At 42.4% G+C, this 27642-nt stretch overlaps 1 protein-coding gene across 1 annotated transcript; it reads left to right on the top strand.

The window, feature by feature from the left end:
* Nucleotides 1-4681: 4681 nt before the first annotated feature.
* TKT (transketolase) lies at nucleotides 4682-26723 on the top strand. Its single transcript, XM_066195249.1, has 14 exons — nucleotides 4682-4903; nucleotides 9669-9786; nucleotides 11079-11192; nucleotides 11747-11844; nucleotides 13467-13658; nucleotides 14471-14589; nucleotides 15485-15678; nucleotides 16235-16399; nucleotides 16979-17135; nucleotides 21585-21715; nucleotides 22789-22872; nucleotides 23047-23140; nucleotides 24716-24838; nucleotides 26430-26723. The coding sequence occupies exons 1-14, from the start codon at nucleotides 4797-4799 to the stop codon at nucleotides 26615-26617; spliced, it is 1884 nt and encodes a 627-aa protein (XP_066051346.1). The 5' UTR covers nucleotides 4682-4796; the 3' UTR covers nucleotides 26618-26723.
* The last annotated feature ends 919 nt before the right edge of the window (nucleotides 26724-27642 follow it).

Genomic DNA, 27642 nt, shown 5'->3' with positions numbered 1-27642 from the left:
AGCTAACAAGATGTGATTGTATGTTCTGAAGCAAGACTGTTTGTCCATACATTTGCATCCTTGTTTTAATCACATTGTACATGGTTTCAGAGGCAAGTCCCAGGAATGTGGAAGAAATGTTGACTGTTGTATGCAATGTATACCATGACTTCAACTATTGCTTTACAGTCCATCACACTTGGTCAGAGTTGCAGAAATAATAACACGCCTCTTCAGTAGATCAAAGTGGAGGCACTGACACAAGGTGGAATTTCATCCTGTGAATGCTTGAGCTGCTGTTTTAACAACACAATACCACAGTAAGCACTCGGTGATGCAGCACAAGGATTCAAGGAGAGGGAGTTGTGGGCAGTGATCTCCCAATGACATTGTCTAAGCTAAGTCTATCTTAAGGTCTTTTTACCATTCAGATAACAATGGAGGAAACAAAAGAAGTTGTGAGCTGTAGTAATACTGGACTGATCCAGATCATCTCCCTTATTTTCTTGGAGGAGGGAAACAAGCAAACTCCCTATATCCAACCAGAGGAGGCACTTGCTAAGATCGTTGTTGCCAGAACACTTGTGACAGTTTGTGGGGGAGCCATCCTCACAAGGCAATTCAAGAGCACATCATCACTGTGATGGCAGAGACTTGACCACAGGCCTTACTCTTCAGCCAAAGAATAGAATCAGCCTTTTGCCAAAGGCAAAAGCAAGGCTATGATCTGATCAGTTTACATTTAAAAGAATTGTGAGAGAAAACCAAGGACACTGACAAAGGAATGGTGAGTCACTGAACTCCATTTTAGTTGATTGTCATTTCATTTTGCCACTATCAGTGATTTATGCAGAGAAAAACAGTGACAGCCTGGCAATTCTCACCTTCAAATCACACTGTAATAGACAGAAAATGGAGTAAATTAATCTGTTAGAAGCAAAAACTTAGTGTAGAAATTACTTCATTGTTGCTTCCATTTTGATATTTGTCTCCAGTGTTTGTAAATACTACCAGCCATCCAGAAAGATGAAGTAGCCATATCTCTAAAATAAGGTTTTAGTTTCCTGATGCAAATGTATTTAGGAAGTTTTTTGAAATTTGTTTTCTGCAGCAGAAATTGGGTGCACAACCATATTTTCTTAATGTATCTTTGGGCAATACTTGTTGTGATGTTTGGCATCATAAACATGATTTCACATACACTTGGCCTCATTTGAAGAATTTACTTTATGCGCCTCTTCTAAACCACAGATTAGGGAAAACCAAATTATCCTGCCTAACCTCACTCAACTGACATGGAAAACTCCATATCAATGAGATGATGATGGAGCCTAATGTCAACATCTGTCTAAAGAACAGTGCTTCAACTGTGAAAAAATTTTTTTCTATCAGCAGGGGTGATAGAAAAAACGTCATTCCCTTCCTCAGCACAGCCAGTATTTTAACAACTGCTCTCAAATCAGTGAGTATGGTACAGAGGTCAAGCTAATAAATGCTGCTGTGCTGCTAAAATGGTTCTGTGGCTTTGAGTACATCAGAAGGTAGGGGATTCCAGTAGAGCAGGTCTATAGATCATATGAGAAAGTGCCGAGGACTCCCCATCTGCACTATAAGGGAGTTTGAATTCTGCTCCAGACTAGCTCTTGTCTGTCCTGTTGGACTGAATATTCATTAGCACCTGGGATGTATTAGCTGCTTTCTCAGACTGAATCTTCTGTTTCATCTTTATTTGAAAGGAATCCGGTTCATAAGCTCTGGGACTGCTCAGCAGAGAAAGCCAGAGAGCAAGGAACAACCAGGAAACTTGATCCAGAATTGTGGCTCAAGCAGCTTTGGTCTTAACTTCTGACCATATGACTGCAGACAGGATCAAGAGTGCTGTTGCCTTGGGAAGGCTGACAGCTTGTGGAAAGGATGCAAGAATGGACAGAGGAGAAGAAGAAAAGTTATACAACATGCTCAGAGAAGTTGGTCATCCTCACTCTGCAACATTATTTTGATTTTAGGCCTATTTGAGGCAATGGTACAACCAGGTCCCAAGCAAGATATTTGCTGGTGTGTAGCATATGTAAGGTTCAATTAAGGATCCTGCACGGGGAACTTAGGTTTGAATTTACTGTTACCTCACCGACAGGGTAGATTTTATAGAGTAAAATCTGCAAAGGAAGAGACAAAAATCAGTATTTCTCATAGATGCTACTTGTAACTCCTGAGATCTTTCATGCTCCCCTACTGACAATATTCCTTTGGGCATCAGAGTTCCAGAAGGACAAAAGAAGTCCCTGTATTTTTGTACTTATATTGTAAAAGCCAGGTTTTGACAAGAATATTGTGGTGAACTCTGTTAAGAATGGCTGTTGATTGTCTCCACTGTGTCTGGCAGTCCTGTTTCTGTTTTCTCAGCTAGGATCTCTTCACTATGGTCTCCTGCCTAAGTTGCTACTTTCTAGCTATCACATGTTACTTAATTTCCAAGCTGCTGTTTAGACATGGTGGGTTACAAGGTGTACAAAGTGTCTTTTGGTACCCTGAGAGGAAACCTGCACAATGACCCTGAAAGTGGATTAATTCCCTCATTTCTTGGTCCTCTCCTCTGCCACTGAAATCTCTTGGCATTATAGCTCATGTCATCAGACTTCTGAAATTTAAATCAAAGCTTGTGTGATTCTCATCGGCTTCTTTTATATTCCAATTTTATTGTCCATATCACTTTAAAGTGTGTTTCTGAAATTAAAAGATTTGGGTAACTGGTTCTGGGGGAAAAAAAAAAAAAAAAAAAAAAAAAAAAAAAAAAAAAAAAGGTAGTTAGTCTACCCTACCCAATTATTTGAAGATTGAATATAGATTGAAGCAGAGTAAATGACAGTTGCAGCCGTTAACCTTTGTATAGTGTTCTGCAGAACAACCTCTGCACTTTGCTACTGTCAGATCTGGTTGTTTGGCTCTGGTTTATCCTTCTTGGCCTATTTCCAGTCTAGTTTTTCTTCTGAAGATTTTTTTCTTCTGAAGATTTTTATTAAAAGGATTTTCAAGAAGACAGCTGATGAAACAGTTTAAGAAAACAGGCTAAGTGAGTAGCGTCTGCTTTTATTTCTTCTAATAAATTGGTTCATTTGTGGACCAAAGTTTTGTCTCACCTTGCAAAGAGTTTCACATGCTACTTCCTACAGGCAGTTTGCCAAGGGAGCGTGGCTGAATGCTCTGTACATGGAGGGGGTTTCCTCTGTTCCTGAGACCCAAAGCCTGCAGAGCCTTGAAGGTGGAGGGTTTTTAATGGGAGTGGTTCAGTGTCTTCTGGAAGTAAATGGTGATAGCATTAGTTCACTACATGTAACTAGGATGTTTTTAAATCAATACAATACAGTTTCTAGGAGAAACTAACAGTGGACAGAACACTGAAATACAGGAATGCAGTGCAGGAATAGCAGGTTTAATGAGCAAGATCTGAGGTATCTTAGAATCATAGAATCATCAGGGTTGGAAGATACCTTTAAGATTGTCAATTCCAACAGTCATCCTAGCACTATTTTTGTCATTGTTGCCTGATTAACCTTTTTTTGTTTGTTTGTTTCTAGATTGTGACTTTTAGTGCTGCTTGAGCTTTCTAGGATATATATGAAGTACTTTACTTGCCTATTTAAGTTTAGTATTAATGTCATAGTGTTCAGAATTGCTAGAGAAAATGTATTAGCTGACTGATGGCTGGTGAAGACAATATTCTATCCAAAACTCTCTGTGTTCATCAATTTTTTTAAGATATATTACAGAAATATGAATTGTATCCTGACAGAAAGCCACACGGGGAAAGTCTGCTACTGTTTCTCCTGTGTGGAAGAAGCAGGTTACTGTTAAGGTGTGGGATACTGTGACATTCTTTTAAAGATTGGAACAGGCCGGGGTGGAGACCCTCAGCAACAGCTTTATGGAGCAGGGATTGAATGAAGCATGTGGAGGGAGGTGACCCTGCCGCTCTGCTCAGCCCTAGTGAGGCACACCCGGAGTTCTCCATCCACTTCTGGGCTCCTCAGTTCAACAAGGACAAGGCGCCGCTGGAGAGGCACAGGGGAGGCCGCAACGATGAGGGATCTGGAGCATCTCTTATGAGGAGAGTGTGGGAGCTGGACCTGTTTACTCTGGAGAAGACTGAGGGGATCTCATCAATGCATATAAACATCGCAAAGACACGTGCCAAGAGGATGGTGCCAGACTCCTTTCAGTGGTGCTCAGCAACAGGACAGGAGAAATGGCCCAAACTATAATGGAACGCGAAGTTCCACCTCAGCATGAGAGAGAAGTTCTTTACTTTGAGCGGGGCAGAGCACTGGAACAGCTGGCCAGCGGGGTCGTGGAGTCTCCCTCTCTGCAGACATTCCAAGCCCACCCGAACCCGTTCCTGTGCCAGCTGCTCTGGGTGACCCTGCCTCGGCAGGGGCTTGCACTGGGTGATCTCCAGAGGTTCCTTCCAGCCGTAGCAGTGCTGTGATTCCCGGAGCGGTGCCCGGCCCTCGGCGCCGCCGCCCCGCCGGGGAAATGGCGCCCGCGGGAGGAGCCGGGGCGGCGGCGGGGCCCGCGCAGCGCCCGGGGCGGGCGGGCGGGAGGGAGGGAGGGAGGGAGGGAGGGAGGACGGAGGGAGCCGGCCGCTCCTCTCTCCGCCCCCTCGCTCCTCTCCCCTCCCCCGCGCTGCTCTCTCCGCCCCAGCGCTCGGCCCTGGTGAGCCGCGCCGCCGCAGCCCTCGCAAAGCCCATCCTCAGACCGGGTCCAGCCGCCGCCGCCGCCGCCCCAGACCCGCAGCACCGCGGCCCTCCCGCGTCGCCCACATGGAGGATTACCACAAGCCCGACCAGCAGACGCTGCAGGCGCTGAAGGACACGGCCAACCGGCTCCGCATCAGCTCCATCAAGGCCACGACCGCCGCCGGCTCCGGGTGAGTGAGGGAGGCGGGCGTGCGGGACCCAGCCCCGGCCGCACGCCGGAGCCGCGCTCCCGCATCCCGGGAGTTCGCGCGGCCTCGCGATGGTGCTGGGAGGGGCCGTGCCGGGCTCCCGCCGCCCGGAGACGCTCCGGTGCCCCGGGGACAGAGCCCGCGGTGCCGCCTCCCGCCCGCCGTGCGGGGATGCCGCGGCTCCGGCCGGGCCGCCCGCGGCAGCGCTGGGGCGCCGTGCGCTGGGACGGGAGCGGGCGGGGTGATCCCGCCGGAGCCCCGGCGCCGATGGATGCGGAGGACGCACGTGTGGAAATGGCGGGCGGGGGCTCCGCGGGCAGAGCCCGCCCGGGCCGGGCCACGTCGGTCGCCGGTGCCGGCGGGTGTTGTGACTGGGAGAAAGGCCGGGAATGCTAAGTTGGTGCAGGACTGGAAACCAAAGAATTTGTGCCCGAGGCGCAAGCGGTTTCTTTTTCATTGCGTGCCCGTCAGTTGGAACTAATTCTGCACAGAATTTCAAGTGAGCCCAAGTGGGATTATCTGTGCAATGCCCGCGGTCTCGAATGGGCAGTTTATTCAGGCCTCTGGACAGGATTTAGTGTGGGCTCTGATGTGTGCAGATTCCAGGGTTATCCTTTCTTTGATCGTGCTTTACCTATGGAAAAAAAAAAAAAAAATCTCTGCAAACAATCCGCTTTTAGTCATGTAAAATTAAAGCCTTTTTTTTTTTTTTTTCTACTTGAAAAATACGTGAATGCTTGCATATAAAGTGCTGGGTGTATTTTACATATATCCCGCCTCGTTGCAACTTCCTCCTTTGGACCTCTTTGAAACTAGCCGAGCAAAAAAATCTGAAGGAATCCCTTGGATGCTGAAGTCTGTGTGAAGGAGGGTGATGTGTAAAATATTATAAAGCTCCTTTGAATTGCCTTACAGTCCCCAGTCTGTGGCTGGCATGAGCTGCCTCACATGGCTCTCGAAGCTGAACTTTACTCGTTCCGTTTGCAGACAGCAACTGAAAGTGCTGCCGTGGTTCCTCCTGTGCAATGGGGTGTTGGACACGGGAAACCTCTCAGCAAGTCAGAGCGGTGCTTTTTTACACATCTGTGTCTTGTTGGGTCCAGTCTGGAGAGAGAAATACGGGATACCCAACAATTGCCCGCTTAGTTCTTGGTTTGTTTCAGAGCTTCAGTGTACGGTATTGCACAAGTCTGTGTGAAAGTGTAAATTGAAAAATTGCACTTTGCAAAGTTTGGGCTTCTGTGTTCAGCTTCCAGTATTTTAAGCAGGCCACAGGGATGTATGGTATCAGTCTTCTTATCAAAAGATAAAATTATTTCTCTGTTTTGTCTGATGTGCTGTTAAAGAATAAGGATCGTACTACAGCCTCTGTTTCTCTTTCGTGATCCATGAAATTCACCAGTTAAACCATTCTCACCATACTGATAAAGAAACAGTAAAAGTGGTTTTCCTCCAGCTTTTTATTCCCTGGCTCATATGTGCTACAATACTGAGTACTTCTTGCACAAAGGCATTTCATTAATCCCTCTAGTTTGTTCTGCCACTGGAGTTGTGTAGTCTGAAATTATTACACAACCTGATAACAAGCAGATTATGAAAGATGGGCTCTTGAGAGAAGATGCTATTTACGAGCAATATATTTTCTTAATAAGATTTGGTTGCCAAGATGATGGTGTAGTAACGTGCCCAAAAGACATCCAGTCTGTTGTGGAGTTGGGCAAAACAGGTACATTTCTAAAGTAGCTGTGCATTATGAATATGTTTTCCAAAAACTGAGACAGTGTGCCTTGCCGAAATTGCTGGTGTGCACCGAGGATGGGAAAAGACGTTTGAATGCAAATTTAAATAGACACTTACAGCTAATTAAAAACGTGAATTGTCATGATGACTTTGGCTTTGTTAAGGAAATACGTGTTTGTTAAAGGTGCAGTTTGTAAAAACTGAAGGAAATACTTGCGATGAAAGCACTTCAGAGAAAACAGGACCTGCCTACTACTTTCAAGGAAGTAATTTCTGTGAACTGTGGCATGTATTGCAACACAAGTGGTGGTGTGGTACATATGTCACACCAGTTCTTGAAGTCTTTACTTGTTTTACCTTCTGTTAGAGAAAGTGCAGCCTTTGCCTGGACAAGAGCTAAGTCAGTCTGATCCTGAAGCTGCTCAAACACGTCACTTTGAGTATTTCATCAGCTGGAGTGGAAAAATTCAGTGAACTGGGGGGGAAAATTATATTCAGAATTACTTACGTGGGCAAAAAATTTGATGAGGTTGGTTGTAAAGATTGAACATACTTGCTTTGGGGCGTGGAAGAGCTTTTTCTTTCAGATAAGTAGTGCACACATTTCCATTGAGATGGGTAGAGTCTCTGCTGTAGTGGAGGATAAATGTCTGCAGTTTTGAAACAGTATCTTGGCTTCTTTGAGCAGGATGGATACATTCTTAAAAGTGGAAGTTGCAAGAGTTTCTTAAGAGGCAGTTAAGTTTCATAATAGGTGGTGTCATCACTTGTTGCAGATTATTTTTTCTTCAATTTTTTGGGTTTTGACTCTGTGTTCCACTTTAGCTTTCCACTACTAGCCTTTTAGCTGAAATGTGTGGACACGTGTAGATGGAACAAATTAGAATTGATGCACAGTAATAAAAAACCCCACAAAACTAACTTGGAGCAATCATTCTACCCTTGCTTTGTGTGGATTCAGGATTTTGGTGTTCTAGTGTACTTTGGTTTGGTTTCCTACTGAAGGACTGTGTGTCAAAGTTAAGGGGTTTCTGGGGTTTTTTTTGTTATTTCTGATAGTAGAAATTCATTTAACTAACCTGTAGTTTTAACGAGATTATTTTTTTTCCCAGTTTTCAGGTAATTTATTAAATTCTTCTACTTTTTTTTTTTTATTTCCACATGCTACCATTTTAGGTGGTTTAAAACTTTTTAAATCAAGACCAGGAGTTCATAGAAGTATGGTTAAGTATAAAGTTATAAAATTAAAGGAATGAAAGCTTTAAACAAGCATGTAAGGCTTATTGATTAACTCAAATACATAAATATTTACTAATATGTTTGAACCATGGTTTAAAGCTAATTCTCTTGGTTCCCTGTGTGTGAATACTTACTAAGGGATGGACACTAACCATAATTTGTATTTTGCTAGTGTTGTGCATGTTTTTATTCTCTTATTACAGTTACGTTGGGGATGTTGGGCGGGAAGGTTCATTACTATCAAAAGAAAATATTCTGATTAAAGTTCTAGTGAAAGTGTTGTCTAATCCTAACATGCATGGTAAATGTACATGTGGGAAACAAAAGTGACACTTTCATAGTCAGTTTGTCCTGTTTTGTAAGTAGGATCAAATACTTTCAGAATATCCTGCTAAAGATGAAAAATAAATGTTGGTAGAAGAGAAAGTGAGATGAAACTGCTTTTTCAACCTTTTTATTAGTCATCATCCACTTTCCTGTACTTCAGTAGCAATGCCTGATGTCAAGAATTATGCTGTTTACAGCAGTAAAATCTGAAATATTCTATTTTCCACAGTCAATAAAGGGTTTTAAAGAGCCTCCTTACCCCTATTAAGCTTTATGGCAAGTGAAAAGCCAAGGCTGGTACTCCCAAGTGGTCAAGTAGTGCCACCCCTTCCAGGTGCATGAGAACTACAGTGATCTTTGTGTAAATTACAGTAATGTAAACAAGTAAAACTAATTCTGTGCCCTTCTATTGCACTTCCAATGAAATATATACCTTGTCATAGAGTAACTCCATATTTGCTACTTGCATAACCTCTTCACATAATTGTATATTCACTTGTGGGTATTTTATGGCACAGTTGCCTGTGAAATGGGCCTGTGTATTCCTAAGGGAAGTTATAGTTGAAATATGAATTCATGCTGCTGTTATCCCAGACAGTTCAATGGGAGAGATTATACCAGATACTTTAAAATGTTTGATAAACCAACTCATACAATATTTCAAACTTATAAAGATGTAAATGTAGAGAATGTTAGTTCCCCCCTTAGCCAAAGATTAAGCAATTTAGTATTTTACAACATGTATCTGGATGTTTACTGGAGACAGTAAATTTCCATATCCAGTTTCAGTAGAAGATGAAAACAAGAATTGCATTGTTTAATGTCCTCTGTAGAAATCAGAGTTATTATTCTGTCAGCTCTAATGTGGTACAATGAAATGGTTCCTAAGTTATACAATTATAAATGTTCCCGAACTTTCTGCAGAAGTTAATCTTGCATTACCAATCCCTGCCTGTGCATCAGAGCCAGAACAAGCACTGATGCCATGCTTTTAATTTCTCCACTCAGTGAGTGGCTCCAATTCTGTGGAAAGCTGTCTTTTTTCTTCTGCATTGGTGTGAATTTCTGCCACCAGATAAATCAGTGGAGTCTGATTTCAGGCCCAGGCTGACACAACCTGTGTCTGACTGTCCTGTGCTTCAGCCACCCCTTCAGGTGATGGTCCTTGGCATGGAGAAGAAGGGAGAGCTCCAAAAGACAAGCCCTTGAGCTGTCAGCAGGGTCTAGATTGCACATCCACTTCAACCAGATCAGATGCTCTCTTTATCTCAAAGTACAACTGGTTGGCACTGGGGGAACAGCACAGGGATGGGTTATCAAACGCTTGGGAATTGTATCTTCTAATGCTGAAGAGTTGGGGTCTGATAAAGTGATATTTTAAAGATGCAGTCCTGAGCAAACAATAACACAACTGGTAATCTTGGGTCTTCTTGACTTGTAGCCATCCTACATCATGTTGCAGTGCAGCAGAGATTATGTCTGTGCTGTTTTTCCATACCATGAGGTACAAAGTGCAAGACCCCAGAAACGCCAGCAACGACCGGTTTGTTCTTTCAAAGGTAAATAAATAATTACTGGTTTGTGTCCTGTTGCAGTCTGCTAGCAAGGAGCTGTCTGTCTGTAGATTAAATTGACTTGCCTTCTTTGACTTGTGTGTACATACACTTACATCTGCACAGAAGTCTGTTGGAAATATTTGAGAGCCTGGAATTTGTCTGCTTCGGAAAGAAAGAAGCTGGCTGAATTGAGTTGCAGCATTACTTAAAAACAGTTTTAAAAAGGTCTTTGTAATGTGTCCTGGTAAGTTTTAACTCCACTATGTTAAGTTGTTCTCATATTAAATAATAAATATTATATTGTCTATATAATCTATCAGGATTCAATAAGGTCTGTTTTATTTTTCTAACAAGGCAGTTGCAGTTGGCTTTTGTGCTCTCTTGTTAAATGCAGCCCTGCTGTTATGCCTGCAGCCACGTCACAGTGGGCACTAATTCCTGCCAGCTTCTCAGGGAGCATTACATGAAACAGGGCAGGTTAGTGAGTAGTTTGTAGTTTGCATTCCTACTGTGCCAGTATGGTATTAAAGTCACTGTTTCATCTGAGGCCACTGTGGGTCAGAAAACACTTAAACCCCAATCTCTGCTGGCTGTTAGTGTTTCTGTCCCCTTTTACATTGTGCCCTTGCAAATCACGGGGATATATTGTCCATATGACATAAAGGGGCCTTCAGAAAACGTAAAACATGGCAGATGAAGTGCTCCAGTGATGCACACTCCATCCTTGAGTCAGAATTCCCCAAGTGGCGGCTCGCAGTAGTGCTGTGTAGCCCACGGTGAATGTCCTTGTGCTGGATGTAACTGTTGCCGTTTCTGGTGGCCACTCTGAAAGAAGGAATTGAGTGAGAAGCAAGCAGCTGATGCTGAGGTTGTGAAGCACTGGGAGAGTCACCTCCTCATGTTTACTTTAGCTCTCTAATCAGTATTTCTGTCCAGAGTTGCTAAATGGCTTCAAACCTCTGTGTGCGATTTTGGCTCTTGATGACTGCTCCACAAAGGTCTGAGTGTACAAAGCTTAAAACTTTGCCTCTTGTCACTCATTGCATTCAACCTTGGAAGAAAGTTCTAGTGAAATAACACTGCTCATCCTGCTGGGGTGCTCTAAGCAGGGGCGTGGGGAACTTGGAAACAAGCATCAGTGTGGATGTGTGCATTGTAAAACTGCTTAATAATTCTGTGCCTTCCTAATGGGCACATGAACCTGATTTCAGGGTTTGTCAGCTTTGTAGAATTTTGTCTTGAAAGTCAAGAATTGTGAAACTTGTGTTTTGTTTACAATTTCTGTTTCTCTCCAGGGTCACGCAGCACCAATTTTGTATTCTGTTTGGGCAGAGGCTGGTTTTCTACAAGAAGCAGAATTACTGAACTTGAGGAAAATTGATTCTGTCCTAGAAGGACATCCAGTGCCAGTGAGTGCTCATAATCTTTGATACAAAAGTATGTTGTCTGTGAAACAACAAGTTTTTCACAGCAAATTTGCTTGCCAGCTGTACAGTACAGGAAAGATAAAGACTCCTAAGAAGGATGACCGCATTTACGGCTTCACAACTGAATTTGAACTGTGTTTGAATGAGCATGTAATAATGACCTTTATTGTTGTAGTAAAGTTCCCCTAAAGCTCTGCATGGCAGTATTTTCCACCTAATAAATGTTTAGGTTAAGTTCCATCCAGGCTTCACTTGTCCTTTAAGCAGCTTTGAGGTGTTTCAAGAGTTTACACCCAGTTTGGCCACCTCATTGGTCTTTCCATTCCCTCCCAGAGAGTCCAGTTAGTTTGTGGCAGTCATCATGAAAGAAACCTGCATTGCAGGGAAATCAGGGGTTCAAGGCAAGATTTAGAGGGACTTGCACATCGTTACAGCTGAGAAGCTGCATTTTGATGTATGTTGAACCATCTTCTAGCACTGGAAATTACTTCCTCTATTTCATAACTGTAAAATAATTCTTGTCTTTTTATTCTCAGAGACAAGCCTTCACTGATGTGGCTACTGGATCCCTTGGGCAGGGTCTTGGTGCTGCTTGTGGAATGGCATACACTGGCAAATTCTTTGACAGAGCCAGGTAATTCCATTTTCACACTTCATGATTATAGGCATTTAATGGAAAAAATTTGTTAAAATAAATTAGACAGATAGATAGATTCATTCTCATTTATTACATCCTCCATGCCTAAATCTGATTTCAAATTCAGGTTTTAAATGATAGATAATTACAAAGTGCTACCAGTGAAAGTACCAAGGGTTTAAGGACTAACAGCAATTAGTGCACGTGTGTTTCTTTAGTAACCTGACAGCATTGCAAGCTGATGTTCCTGAACAGAGGAGACAGGGAGTTGTTGGAAGAGCCTCTAACTTCCAGAGAGTAACTGATATCCATTTTGAGACTGGATGTGTCCCTTTAGAAGGAAAGTGCAAGCTTGAAACGTCTGGTCAAAGTCAGATGACAAATAATGGAGAACGTTGGATAAGGAACTGTTATGGTCAGTAACAGCACAATTGAATCATAAAATAGGGCTCCAAAATGTTACCAGAAAGGCACTCAACTCCACAGAGACAAAAATGACTGCTCCTGCCATTTGTTTTGTGCACAAGAAAAGAAGATATCTAAAGGCAAATCTGTATGAGGAGGAAAATAGCCTGATGTGGTTGATATATTTCATTTGACAGTTCTAGTACATCTGAGCATAGGCTGCCCAGTTAATGTGTCCTACACTTCACTTGCTTGAAGTCATTTCTGTGAAAGATGACTTGCTGATTTTAATTGTGTTTAGCAGATGCTACGTGTGGAAAAATCTTAACTAGTGCTTACATGACAAAAGGAAAAGGTGGTCTTGCATGCAGCACTGGGGAGCAGCTTAAGTGCAAGGAGTTCACATTTAGCTGAAGGCAGGTGGGAATCAGATCAAAAGTCTGTTATAGCTTCGTGTCAAGTAAAAAAAAAATCACTTGACAGCTATCTTGATTATTTTGTTTTAAAATTATATATTTGAAGGCTAATTTACTTTTTTTAAAAATTTTAGTGGATAATAAACATTTACAAAGTTTCATCATCCAGAAGAAGAGTGGTAGTAAAAGACAAATGCTGTTGGTTGAATTTGGTAGAGATGAGGCAGTACTCCTGCTGAGTTTTACCTAAATAAAAGGCTTCAGTAGTGGGAGAAATAGTCTACACAGTCATACCATGACAGTTATCTTTTTCCTGAACTCTGAATTTGTTATGCAGCATGCTTTAATCCATAGCTGAGCTCATCCCCAATTTAGAGTTTCCTGAAATTAATTCTTGTTGGTTGTACTTCCAGATGATTTATGGGAGGAAGGAGGAAGGAGAGGTAACTGTCCCTGCATTGTTCAGGATCTTGCTGAGTCACAGTGACAGTGTTCAATGGGCCTGTTCAGTCAAGCCTTGCAGTGGGAAGCTTAAGACTTGATTTTTTTGAGACAAAGGTTTGGAAAGGAGTGCAGTATTTCTCATCTTATTCTTCTAACGTGTAGCTGCTCAGAACTATTTTAATTTGATTTGTCTAAGGTTACGTAACTTTAGCTGAGGTGAATGCATTGAACAATGGGAATTGAGTTTGGGATAGAAAAATGAAGTGAATTCTTACTATGAATTATCAGATGAGTTTTGATTTAACAGTGCTTACACATCAAACCTAATTTATTTTCATTTTTAATTTCTTCTAGCTATCGAGTGTACTGTCTGCTTGGAGATGGAGAGTTATCTGAAGGCTCTGTTTGGGAGGCAATGGCCTTTGCTGGCTTTTACAAGCTTGATAATCTTGTTGCTATATTTGATATTAATCGTCTTGGACAAAGTGACCCAGCTCCTCTGCAGCATCACGTTGAAATCTACCAGAAACGCTGTGAGGCCTTTGGGTATGTGAGTGGGAGAAGTTCAGGATAATCTCTCATTTGAAAATGTATGTTTTATTTGCTTCTCAGAATTGTTCAAATGAGCTTTCAGCTCTGAAGGATTCCATTAGCAAGGAAGATGGTCTTTCATAATGCCTGATATTGGTCCACTTTAAGGCTGCAGCAGGAATATTAAAAGTTGCAAAATTTGTTGGTTTTGAGGAAAAATAAGGACTGCTTGCACAGATAAATCTGTTAGGGGTCTTAAAACTGTTTTTAACACACTAAATTCAGATTTTATAACTGTGACTACATGTCCTACCATGGCAAATAGATCAGAAAAAAACCAGCATGGAAAGTAAGATAATTCTTTGTGTATTGGCTTTCATTTAGTTTCATATTTCTATGCAGATGCAAAGTCCATGCTAAAAAAATGTCAGATACAATAGAAACCAAATTATGCCAGAGTGTTTTGGGGTTTTGTAATCAACATCTATTGTCAGTTTTCATCTTATTTCTAGATGTTTGATTTGCTCTTGTGATTAAAAAGGGCCGTTATGTCTGAAGAAATGTAGGATAACTCAGTTATCTGTGGGCTGAGAATTTTGCTCGTAGCTGTTGATCCCCCTGTGACTCACTTTGCATTATAAAAAAAGCAGCTGTGCTATTTTTTATGGTCTCAAACAAATGCTAGTTCGTGTTTCTGGCATACTTTGGGTTTCTTAAAAAGACACTGCACTGGAATAAAGTTAGTATTTGTTATTGTTATTGCTGACTACCAGAGAGTGTCACATGCTAAAACCCTTTAGAAACAGTTGATCTGTTTTTGTTCTTAGCTGGCATGCCATCATCGTGGATGGACACAGTGTGGAGGAGCTTTGCAAAGCCTTTGGCCAGGCCAAACATCAGCCAACAGCCATCATTGCAAAGACTTTTAAAGGCAAAGGCATATCAGGTAATAAAACAATTACTTCTTTGCATACACATGTGGACATGATGTGTACCTAGTGCTGCAGTAAAGGTACCTGCACATCTGAGCAACAGCATGCAGAAAGTCTTTCACCCTCTGTACCTCCCAGCAACAATACTGCTGAGAAAACTGGTTTGGTCTTATCGAGTGAGACATGTGCCAGCTGTGGAGTGTTCTATCCTTGGGATGGAGCAAATGCACACTCAGTGTGTCAAGGGTTGCCATGATTCCCTTTAGCCACAGCTTTTAGCAGCACTCTGTGAGCTTGCCTTTCTGATCACATAAATATCAATAACAGCAGTGAATATCTTCATTCCTTTTCATTGAGCAAGGAAGCAAAGTCCATTATTTGCAGTGACTGAGGGAAAAGTAGTGTATCAGCCACAGAGGTGATTTGGCTGCTAGTGCTGGCTGCGCAGATAAGAGTCGTCAGAAGCTATTAAAATAAAGCTGTAAAACATCAGATCTTGTTTGATTTGGACATCTTGGTTAACTGTTGTTTCAAACTTAACTGATTTTGTTTAAATAGAGCTAACTGTTGAAATTTCATGGCAAATGTTCACACTGATTTACTGGTTGCTTCCTGCCACACTTAGGTCTGTTAGGTGCAAATTTACAAATTATTTCAGTAGAAGATGCTGGGATTTTGTCACAAGTTTGGAATATATGTCATTTGATTATGTAAAATTCCTCTTATTGGTTTAAATATGTCTGTCTTAATGCAGTTGAATACTACTGTAATTGTCCAAGGAATTTCTTCCTTGGAAGACAATACTGGACTGTCATACTCCACTGCACTTTTAACTGGGTAAAATCTGCAGCTAAAAACCTAAATTGTTTTTATACTTTTCTTACCTGTAATGTGATTCTAAATACACAGGTGTTGAAGATAAGGAAAGCTGGCATGGAAAGCCCCTTCCAAAAAATATGGCAGAACAGGTCATTCAGGAAATAGATGACAGAATCCAAAACAAGAAAAAGCTTTCTCCAGCCCTTCCAGAAGAAGATGCACCTATAGTGAATATTAGAAACATTAAGATGCCATCTCCACCAACTTACAAAGTGGGAGAAAAGGTATTCCCTTCTTTTTCACTGATGGTCAGATATTTCAAAGTGTGAGGCTGTTCAGTTGGATGGCAGGAGGTTTTGTGTTATCCCTTGCCACAACTGCAGCTACCCACCTCTACTCAGTGGGCAGACACCTACTCCTTTAGTGTGACGCAATCAATTTGCTGGGTATTGAAAGTGTATATAAATATATTAAAATAGAGAGATTCAAATGACTCTTCTTCATTTCATGATCATTATCAATTTTCTGAACTACTTTATGTGCTTTTCAAATTGAAGAGACTCCTTGAGGTTCAGTGAATGTCCAAGCAATCATGGAAATTTCCATGAAAGCAAGGTTTCAACCATTTCCTAGCAGGATTGGTGGGGAGTTGCCCATTTCAGCACAGATGTATTTTCTTGCTAATGCTTTGTTGCGTGTTTGTTTACTCTTTGGTGTGTCACCGTTCCCATATGTACTTTTGCTACTGCTATCATTTGAAAACAATAAAATAGGAACAAAAAAAAAAAGCCTCTAGAAAGCAGCAAGTCACAGCAGCCCTGCTGTGTTTTCCTTTTGCAGTGGGCCACCCGCAAGGCTTACGGGGTTGCGCTTGCGAAACTGGGCCACGCCAATGATCGAGTGATTGCTCTGGATGGCGACACCAAGAACTCCACCTTCTCAGAGCTCTTCAAGAAGGAACATCCCAGTCGCTACATCGAGTGCTACATTGCTGAGCAGAACATGGTAACTGCTCCCTTGGGTTTTTTGAGAGATCAGTGTGACCGTTCAGTGTGAGTCCCCTTAGAGTGGGGGTCTAAGACCTGCTTTTCAAATAAATGTGAGGTAATTGTAGCAAAAACCAATTTAGGAACCTTGTTCTAATTTCCATTTTGCTAAAGAAGGGCCCTTTTAGTAAATACCAGTCCAAATAATGCAGGTAAATCCATTCCCTCTTACTAATGATGATTTTTGTGTGCTGGAGATAGCAAGACCATGTCCATTGGACTGAGAATGTAAGCCTTTGATCCAGGAGAAGAAAGAGGGGGATAACTCTTAAAAATCTTTGAATGGCTGCTTTAAGCAGATAAAGAAGCTGCCAGTAAGAATCAACAGTAACAGCTGTCAGCTGTAGCATGGAACAGAGGAGATGTAGGAGAATAGATACTGGGAGGGTGAGTTGCCTCCTTTCCTTTCTGGAAATGCCAGCAAGTAGAAGCAGGAGCTTCTTGCTAAATTTTTAGGGCAAGAAGTCCCACAGATGATGTCCAGGAAACCACTGATAAATGAGGAATTCACTGTTCTTGTGCAATGTCCCTCTTTTAGGTGAGCATTGCAGTTGGTTGTGCCACTCGTGACAGGACCGTGGCTTTTGCCAGCACCTTTGCCACCTTCTTCACGCGGGCGTTCGACCAGATCCGCATGGCCGCCATCTCCGACAGCAACATCAACCTCTGCGGCTCCCACTGCGGGGTCTCCATCGGTAAGGGCACCCACGGCCCCCCACAGCAGCCCCCAGACACTCAGGATAAGTGCCTGGCAGCCAGATGCATCCTGCTCTGTGGAGGCAAGCTGTACTCTAGCTGCAGTGGTGGTGCAACAGTGGCAGCAGTGGTAGGAGGAAGTCACATTTTCAAAGCCACTCCTGTTGTGTTTAGAAAGAATGAGAACAATTTGAAGCTGTCATCGGCTTGTTCTTTCCTCTTTGACCTGATGAAAATAGGACTTCTCCCTACAAGCTTTTCTGCTGTACAAGTAAAGACTGATATAAAGGGATTGGACTAAATTTGAGGAGTTTAGGTTCATTTCATCTTTGCAGTTGACATCTTCTGAGGAAAGAATAGTCATGTGCTTACTGTACCTTTGTTTTCCAGTCTCTTAAATGAGAAACTAATGATACTGTTCTTGCACAGATGCTCTTGTCCATCAATGTCAAAAACACTTTAGAGATCACACATTTGAAACAACTACTTCAACCTATCCCAGTATTTTTTAGGACTGAAATTGTTAATACAGTGATTAAAAAAATCCAAAGCCTCTTACATACTGATGAAACAGGAACTGTGAAGCTGTTTCATAATTCAGAAAATTGAATCATAGAAGGTTTTGGGTTGGAAGGGATCTTAAAGGTCATCTCCTTCCGACATCTCCCACTAGACCAGGTTGCTCAAAGTCAGGCAGGACTTACCCTTGGCTGTCTTCAATCACCTCCCTTTCTCCATATGCCTTAGTACAGCTTCTAGGAAGATCTGTTGCAGAATCTTCCCAGGCACAGAGTGGCAGTTGGTAGTTCCCAGGATTTTCTCTTTTCCCCTTTTTAAAACACTGGGGACTCCACCTGGTACTGCTGTGACTTTTCACGGGGAGTGTCTTGGCAGCTACATCAGCCAGTTCCCTTGGGACTCTGGGATGATCTGGTCAGCTCCCGTGGACTGGAACCTGTATGTGGAGGTTCCTCAGGAGGTCACAAGCCTGATCTGTTGTGGTTTAATCTCAGCTGGACACCAAGTACTGCCTAGACACTCACACATTCCCTGTCACTACAGTGGGACTGGGAAGAGAATCAGAAAAAAACTTGTGAGTTAAGGACAGTTTAATAAACGAAGCAAAGTAAAACATACTACTACTACTAATAATTGTAATTATAAAAATAAACTCTGAAAAACAAGCACAATACAATTTCTCAACACCCACTGAGCAATGCCCAGCCCATCCCTGAGCTGAGGTCAGACCCTTCCAGCCAACTCCCCCCCAGTTTATATGCCAAGCATGGCATTCTGTGGTATGGAATGTCCCCATGGTCAGCTTGGGTCAGCTGTCTGGGCCAGGGTCCCCCCCAGCTTTTTGTCTATCTCCTCACTGGCAGAGCACGAGGACACTGAAAAGTCCTTGAATTAGGACACAACAACCAAAATATTGGTGTGTTATCAGCAGCATTCTCATCTTAAATCCAAAAAACACCACTGTACCAGCTAAGAATAAAATGAATTATCCCAGCCAAGCCAAGGATATCTTAGAGCAGAAAGAGCTTTGCTTGCCCAGGCCCTGTCCTTCACTCCATCCACCTGAGGGCTGTGGGAAAACAGTTTGCCAACGGAGACCAAGGCAACAGAGCCAGCACATCTCAGACCAACTGGCCAAGGGCCCTCACCGGCAGAGCCTTCTCTGGTCTTGGATTTTCACTGTAACTTTTTGGAACACATCAGATCATAGTCATGTTGGCTTTGGTTTGAAGAAGCCAAGAGAATTTTTTTTTTTAACTGAAATGCATAGACATGACCCATGAAAAGAGGAACAGGCTTGCATACCAAGAAGAAAAAAGCAAGTAGACATTCATGCTTGAGAAACTAGTAGGTATTTCTAGGAAAAGCAAAAGAGAGGGAGAGCTGACAGAGGTAGTAAATTAAGGCTCTCTGCATACATCAGTTTTTGATTGATTTAATAGTTTTGGCTGGCAGTAAGGTTAGGAGGACAGATGGATTTTTTTTTTTTTTTAATTTAAAACAAAATATTGGTAAAGATTTAAAGATGCTTCATAAACACATGTAATCTCATCCCAGACCTCAAATGTAACTTATAGAAGTATAGTTCTCTGGAGCAGAGACTGTATGTAGTGTGGATCAGATTATGGCTTTTGTATGTATTATCTATTACCAGCCCCTTATTAAAATCAGTCCTTCCACCTTCAGACTTTTAGGAAGCAGGGTGTTGGTGCAAAAGCCAATTAGGTTTGGTCTTTGCTGATTTAAGAAGATAAAAGTCCTTTGGATTACCTGAATTATCTCCTAGAACTACATTTCCAAGTTTCAATTTTCAGCACATGAAATGTTCTGCTGGGAGCTGTGACTATGAAGTGCAAACTTGGATATAGAAAGTTGTTTGAGGTACAAACCTCATTCAAGTCTCAACCTGATTTTCAAAAAAGAATTTCAACCTGAAGTTTTGCAACTTATATAAAGAGTTATATAAAGTTATATAAAGAGTTATATGATGTTAATGTGAGTTTTGCATCTTACAGAGTTATAAAGAAAGTTATTCAGAGAAATCCTTTGGCAGTTAAAATTTTCAATTTTAAATGAAAGGGTATGAATGAACTATACTTCCTGTTAGAACTTTGGGCCTGCAAGGAATTCCAAATCTGCATGGATTTCAGAATCTAATCTGGATCTGTGGTGAAAATTGAAGTTTTATGTATGCAGTTCTAGGTAGACCTGGGCTTCTACTGCACTGAAATTTGAACCCATTAAATTTATGAGAAATAGCTATCACAGTGACCTTCTGAACTTGTACTAAGTTCACTCCTAGACCAATAGTTGCTGATGGACCGAAACATTAAATAAGTTTTAAGATCATAAAAGAATAATGGAAAAATCTGTATTTTTCAAACTGAACATATAGGAAAAGAAATCCTAGTGAATATGTGTCAAAAATAGAAATATCAATTATTTGGACTGGTTAATATCCTTGACATTCGCCACTGTTCATATTAAGTACTTACTTCTTTTATTAAGCTATAAATGTAGGTTTTACAGATGTAATTGAGAATTATACTTTCATTTGATCTGTGGTATTCTAAAACCATATAAATTGGGATTTTCATAAAGACTTGGGGCCAGACTCAACTTGGTGCTAGTCTGTAAGTTACTTTGAATTGAATTGAGGAGCTTTGAATGTTGGTGGTACTGGCACCACCGTAGCAAAAGCAGGACAAGCATGAGCAACTCTCTACCTAGGATAAGATTCAGATTCAGGATATTAAAATTATCACCTGATAATTTTATTCTTTATAATTTTGCTTTCCTTCTATGTCTTCATTGTGTGGGTGCATTTCAGGAAAGGAAAAGGCCCACTGGATCCCTCTCATTCAGAGTACACACATTTAGAAATTGTGATGTTGAGAGGGTTTTTTCATGTCATGATTAAAAGCCAAGACATTTCCTCTTCCTGGTCTGTGCTTACTTTATTAGTAACGTGCAGTGGCAGAGTTCAATGATTGATCTCTTTAACGTGTTTAAAGTTCTTCAGAATTTTGTGCTGCTCTTAGGAAAATATTCTCCTCCTTCCTCGTGAACTCGTCCTTCTTGAATAACAGGTAGCGGGTGCATGTGGGAAGGCTCTTTGCCCTGCTGCTGCAGGCTGTGACATGAGTTGATCCAGAGCTCTGTGCATGGCTAGTTTGGAGCAGTGCCATTCCCAAAGCTCCCTTACATAAGGTCACTGGGGGCGGGGGGTGTTGTGGTGGTTGTTTCTTTAACCATGGAAAATCATGGCACCCAGCACGTGTCCTGGCTAACGGTTCTTTTCCATAGATCCGCAGTTTACGCCATGAGGTGCTTGAGTTGTTAAATTAACAACACAGATGCTCTATTGCTCCTTAAAAGACCTTTTCACAGTACTAAAAAATACATACATACCCTTCATTTAATCTTGAAATCAGCCTAAAAATTTGAGAGTAGTTGTACCGATTGCACTCTCCATTTCTGATGGGACACATGCAATTCTCCTTTCACATTTCCAGCACTTTAAATCTGAAGGAACGCTATATTGCAAGTGTAAATTTTGCCTCAGCACATGTAAATCTGAAGATGTTCAGATATCTTGTGACCCTCTTTCTGTATCTGTACACTTCCTATTTGGTTGTATTCCTTTTGTGTTGTTTTATTGTTATACTTTATTTCCTATTTTTTTATTTTTTTAATCCCAGTTCTCTTTCTTTTTAGTCTCTTTCTATCCTTATTTACTGTTTAGATGGTTCCAAGTTTAAGGAGAAGATGATTCTTTTCTCAAGCAGGTAGACTTGCATGTCGTGTGTGTGCCTGATTTTATCCTTTTCTCCTTTTTTTGCCTGGTTTATGTTGAACGTCACTTCTATATTGAGTGATTGTCAAAAATGTGCACTTGCTCTTTTGTAACCCTGCTTTAATTCTTTCAGGTGAGGATGGGCCCTCTCAGATGGGACTGGAGGATCTGTGCATGTTCCGGGCTATTCCCAATTCCACTGTGTTTTACCCCAGTGATGCTGTAGCCACTGAAAAAGCAGTGGAAATAGCTGCCAACACCAAGGTTTGCATCGCAGTATTTCTGAGCCACAGAATAATTCTGTCTTTTGTACTACTCTTGTTGATTCTGGCACGTTTCTTGCATGTCTCCCCCCACGTAAATTCTTCCCGAGGCTCCAGTGGGGCAGTGGAATGTTTTCTTGTCAAGGAAAGGTTGCAGATATTCTGTCCAGGCTAGTGCAGAATGAACAGTCTGGAATGCTGTGGGCCAGATTTGGGGAGCTGTAAATGATTACACAGTTTGAATCTATATTGAATTAGGCTAATTGTAACTGCCTTAGGTGTTTAGTAAACCTGAAAGTGCTCTCCTAGTACCTTATCTCTGGGGTCAAACTTGAAGCTGGATATGGAAAAATAGATTTCTGTATTGAAGATTTTGATAATCTCCTCGATCAGTTTTTTCCTTGGCTGCTATAAAAGTTTTTGGTTTGTTTTTTTTTTTTTTTTTTTTTTTTTTTTTTGAGAAAGGAGCAAATGATCTTATAAAATTCAATCTTGCTACTACAGGTTTTCAGTAAAGGAGTGTGGAAATTTGGTGTGTAACAAATGTGATTAATGGTTTGTGGAAAAAAAGATGGGAGATGGGGAAAGAAGTGGGAAGAAGAGATTAAAGTACAAGTTTGCTACTTCTTCTGGAAGGGCATCTGAATTTTGATGGAAAGCCTTTATCCTTGCTTTCAGCCCAGCATCCTTCTCTAATTTAAAATTGACAGAGTAAAAGTTGCACAGGTAGGGTAAGGTTCTAAGAGTCTAATTAACTCAAGTAGTATTCTCCATTTCCACAAGAGAACAAAAGAGAAATAAGTATCTTGGAATCAGAAAGGAAATTGTAAGTTATCAGTGTGCTTTAAGAGGAGGTGAAGTGTTTTCTACTGTTTGAAGCAATCAGCTGCCACAAAGGACTAATGGGAATTGGTGGGGCAGAGTTTACTTATAAGAACCAGAGGTAACATAGGAAGGTGAACATCAGACAAATAGAAAAAATCGTTTTGCTGTATGTTTTTCATAGGATTTATCAACTAGAATATCAACACTTCTCTGTTTTCCTAACTTCTAACATGCTTACCTTGGAAACAGGGCATTTGTTTCATCAGAACCAGTCGTCCCGAAAACCCTGTCATTTACAACAACAATGAGGACTTCCATATTGGACAGGCAAAGGTAAATACTGCACAGATAAATAGAATCCAAATAAATATGCTGTGTTCCTTTTGTAAAAGCCCCTTTCCCTCTGAAGTATTGCAAAGATTTGACCTTTAATTCAAATCTTCAGAAAGGTAAAAAAAAAAACCAGTAAGATAAGTGTTAAAAACACATAGACATGTTTTCTTGCAGGTGATTTTGAAGAGTAAGGATGACCAAGTGACTGTGATTGGAGCAGGAGTCACTCTGCATGAAGCACTGGCTGCAGCAGAGCAGCTGAGAAAAGGTGGGGCTTTTTTCCTTTTTGTCATGTAATACAGAAAAAAGATCAATACCAGTCAGCATAACTGCTCACCCTTTGAACTGGTAAACATTAATTACACTGTTCAGACAGTTAGTCAGGCACCGTTAGCTGATACAGTACAACACAGCATGCAGTTGCCAGTCTTCCCTCGTGGAGGAGGTTTTTGTTGGCTTAGCAGTATTAGTAGCCATGAAAATTGACAATAGATCACATCAAGGTCTCCTTAGTATTGCTGATCTGTGATAGTGCCCTGTGGGCATAGGCCTAGGGCAATGTGTAAGAAGCAGGAGTGGCACCTGCTCTGGCTGGGCCAGGCACAGTGAACTGCAAACAGGCTGGGGCCAGGTCCCAAACCACAGCTTGTCACCTGTGTGTGCCCGTGGGCTCCTGTCCTGGGTTGGGCTCACTGCTGACCTGGGTTCCTCCGAATGCAGCAGCTCTGAACTAGCGTGGGAGGGCCACAAATCTGTGGAGTGCTCAAGTCACTGAGATCTCACAGTAATGGTAATCCTTCAATGAAATAAGAGAAAGAAACCATCAAAAACCCATCTGTGAGTCAGGGGCCTCTGCCCAGGAAGAGATTACAAATAGCAGGAGATAATACAGTAATGCTGCCTGTGGCTTATGGGAGCTTTGTGTGCAGCATCTGGGTGGAATGATACTTTGGCATGACCTTGAGTCACCAGGCTTAGGATATTTTGAAAGTTGTATTTTCAGAACCACTGTTATTCTTCTACATTTACCGTGCTTTACAATGCTCTGCTGATCTTGAAGTCTGAGTAATCACCTCTGGAGAGGTGCAGAGGCAGGGTCTAATACTCAAAATGTATTGGCCACTAAAGAGCCTTCAGTCACAAAACTGACAATAGGGCCTCTTCATGTCAGCCCAGTGTTCAGCCAGCCAGCATTAGAGACAACCTCACATAATTGCTATTCTTTATAAACAATTGCCATTTGTGTGCAGCTTTAATGAGCCATCTGGGCCTGCCTTATGAGGGCAGGGCAGATCTGGGTTTGGTGCCAACCAACCTTAAGGGTGCCCTGGTAGGGCTGGGCAGCTCAGACAGGCACACCTGAGAGGTGGCAACCTGCAGTGAAGAAAGAATTCAGAGTGCCTACACACCAAAGAATCAGGTGGAAATTGTACTTGGCTTGACAATAAAGGTAAAATAAAGGTCTGGGGAAAAAAATTACAATTGACAGTGTGAGTAAGGAGGATTTCCTGGTGACTGGATTTTTTCTTACCTGGGGAAAGCCATTTAGGTGACTGTTTTGCTGATGGGTGTTCCTGGTAACCTTAAGTCACTCATCCAAGCCTCCTCCATCATGTCTGGGAATAAATGGATATCACTGTTCCACAAGGTGCATGAAGAAAGAATACACAGAAAAATTACGGTTGGCTGGGTTCTGTGGTAGGTGAGCCATAGGTACAGGTACCTGGGAGTTCAGGTGGGCAGTTCTTATAATGGTCTAGATCACAGCCATTGCCTGTACCACTGGCATTGTCTTGCATCTTGCAATTCATTGTTGCAAATCATTTTCATTTATTTCTTGCAGAAAAGATCTACATCCGTGTGATTGATCCCTTCACTATAAAGCCCCTGGATAAGAAGACAATACTTGAAAATGCAAGAGCAACCAAGGGCAGAATCATCACTGTTGAGGACCACTATCATGAAGGTGAGCAGGGTCTGGGAGGTCACAGCCCTCAGAGGCTGGAAGCTCCCAGCTTCTGACCTGACAGAGGAGTATGGGACCTGGTGCTGTCATCCCATTAAAGCAAAAGAGAGATTTCAGCTTTTTTTGGTGCTGTTTGGATTATAAAGTGACACTGAGGGTTAAAAGGTTCCTAACATGTAAGGGGCAATCAGCACTGCCTATCTGAATAACTTGGCCTTGTGTGCCCTTTGTGTACTTGGTCTGAGTGAAGTCTGGATTCATTTGTGCCCACTGAAATCGTAAATTCCTGATGTGCTGCAGGGGTTCTGCTCAGAGTGTTCTCTGAAAGGCTGTACAGCAGCTGCTCTGCAGGTGTGAAATTGTAAGAGAGACCATTGCTGTGCAGGTTTAAGTATTCCATGTGTTCAAAAGCTTGGCTCCAGGTTGCTTGAAATCAGATGGTTTGGGCAGTTCCCACAGTTTTTCCACAGTTATTCTGGGATAAATTCCTCCCTTTTTCTTTACCATCATAGAAATCTACTAACAGAAATTAGTAGATACAGTTATCCCAATTTAAGATGAGCATCACTATTGCCAGGTACCTGAAGTGAGCTGGTTCTACTGTAACTGCTGGATATACCATGCTTTTGTCCCAGACCATGGATGGTGATAGATCACTGAACCTCATCATTTTCTAGCTTAGTGTTCAGCTCTGGACAAGTATTTTACTGCAGATTTGCAAGATGGTGGAGTCTTAACTGTGAGGTGCTGAACAGGAGCTCTGTGCTGGCACGGTGCTCTGTGGTGCAGGCAGGGCAGGTGTCTGTGCATCAGAACCCTGAGTGCAAGTGCACTGCAGGCCCCGTCACTGATCTCACCAGCTGCATCCACAGAGCTGCCTCTGGCTGCGGGCTGTTTGGTTAAATCCCACTGTGCCTGGAGCTGTGGGCAGCCCTGTGATCCTGGATACCTGAAGGGTAGCACTAAGAAGCCTCTTCTACCAGCTCTCACAGCACATTCTTTTGACACAAGTCTGTTTTCTTCTTCCCTAGTACTTCTGCTTCCAGTGTCTCCCCTGCCTCCACGCAGTTCCCGCTGCATCCTTTGTCCCTGTGACTGATAGTGAGTCAGAGTTGAGTTCTGAGCAAAGGTTGTGAATACATTACATAACCCAGAGAGGTGCCCAGCAGCACGTACAGGCACTGTGAGAAGATGGAGCTCTGAAGTGCTGCTGAGATTGGTTGGAATTTCAGCACGTTAAGTACACTTGTAAATGCTCTTCAGTCAAAGTATATTTTTAAACCTGGTTCCTGGTGGCTGATGCCGAGGTGGTGAGAGCTTGCTGACAGTCCTGTGCCCTTGAGAGGCAGGTGTGTTCTGCTGCTGATGGCTGAGTACTTCAGAAATGGCAGCCTGCTTGTCCTCAGAATGCCTTTGGTACAGGACAGGGTTTTCATTTCACAGTTGGCCCACGCAGACATGTGTGACTGGTGTTTTCCTGAGGCTGGGAATGCAGGCTGTATGCTGCAGGCCGCTTGGCTCAGGAACACACACAGTGTGGATGTCCCTGCTGGGACACTGGGTCAGTGCCGTGCCTGCCCTCTCTTCACAGGTGGCATTGGCGAAGCCGTGTGTGCCGCCGTCATGGGCGAGCCCGGTGTCACCGTCACTCGCCTGGCTGTGTCCCACGTGCCCCGCAGCGGGAAGCCAGCTGAGCTGCTGAGGATGTTTGGCATTGACAAGGATGCCATCATGCAGGCGGTCAGGGCGGCCGTGTCCAAATCCAGGAACGCCGAGTAGTTCAAAGCATCTCGTGCTGTGTAACGGAAGAGCTGCGTTCGGAGAGGGTAAGGCAGGCAAAGGTGCTTTATGTAGAGAGTTCTAATAAAAATACCAGCTTAAAAAACCTTCTGGGGTTTAATCTCTTCTTTTCTCTGGGGGATTTGGTGTTGTGGGGCAATACCTGCAGGTTTAGAGCCCCTCTTCTCTGCATTGCCCCTAGCCATTTAAAACCAAAGGCAAGGAGGAAGTACCACCCAATGTGCTGGGTGATGCTGAAGTGGAATGAGATGTTCCAGGTCCTGGGGAACTAGTGGGGAGGTGGGGCCCAGCAGAGCCCTGGGCTCAGGTAGGACATGCAGAATGGTAGTAAAGACAGCACAAATGAAGGAAGTTGAAACTCTTCATAGGAACTTGTGGTTTTGAGTGCTTGACTGATGCTGCAGCAAGGGTGATGCTGAGAAGGACTAAAGGATCTGGAAGAAGAGCAGGAAATACACAGCTCAGTGTGTAAATTGCTGGTTTTTTGAGAACTGACTTTTCTCATGGGACCTGCTCTAAGTGGCTGAGCTGTTCATCTCGCATGGTGGGATGCACTTGGTGACCTTTTAAATGTTTTGCTGCTTCTAAATGTTTTGCTTATTTTACCCTCAAGCAGTTTCTGTTAAAATTAAAAATTTATGTTTACTGCAGAATACCAAATTTAAAACATTAAGTATTGAAACATGTTTCTCATCCTGACTGTTCCACAAATTGCCTTTCAGAAAGACATTAGACAGCAGAGGACACTAAAAAAGCCCTTTTTGTCAGAGCAGGGTGACTCTAGTTTTCAGTTCACCCAAAACCCATTTGCCACTAGCATGGCTACAGTGGTCTGAGCAAGACTATTTGCAGACTAATACAAAATAGATAGTAGTTTGGGATGATGGAAAATTTCTACAAAGACATGTAAATGAGCATATAAATATTATGAAATAACTTGTATTCATCCTTCTTGCACAATTTAGCCCTTGAGGCACTGGGTGGCAGCTGTGCTGTGTTGGTGC

Source organism: Chamaea fasciata, unplaced genomic scaffold (genome assembly GCF_029207755.1).
Source record: "Chamaea fasciata isolate MVZ Bird 193981 ecotype frontalis unplaced genomic scaffold, bChaFas1.0.hap1 SCAF_13, whole genome shotgun sequence".
NCBI classification, from domain to species: Eukaryota; Metazoa; Chordata; class Aves; order Passeriformes; family Sylviidae; genus Chamaea; species Chamaea fasciata.
This window is presented reverse-complemented; position numbering and strand designations above follow the sequence as displayed.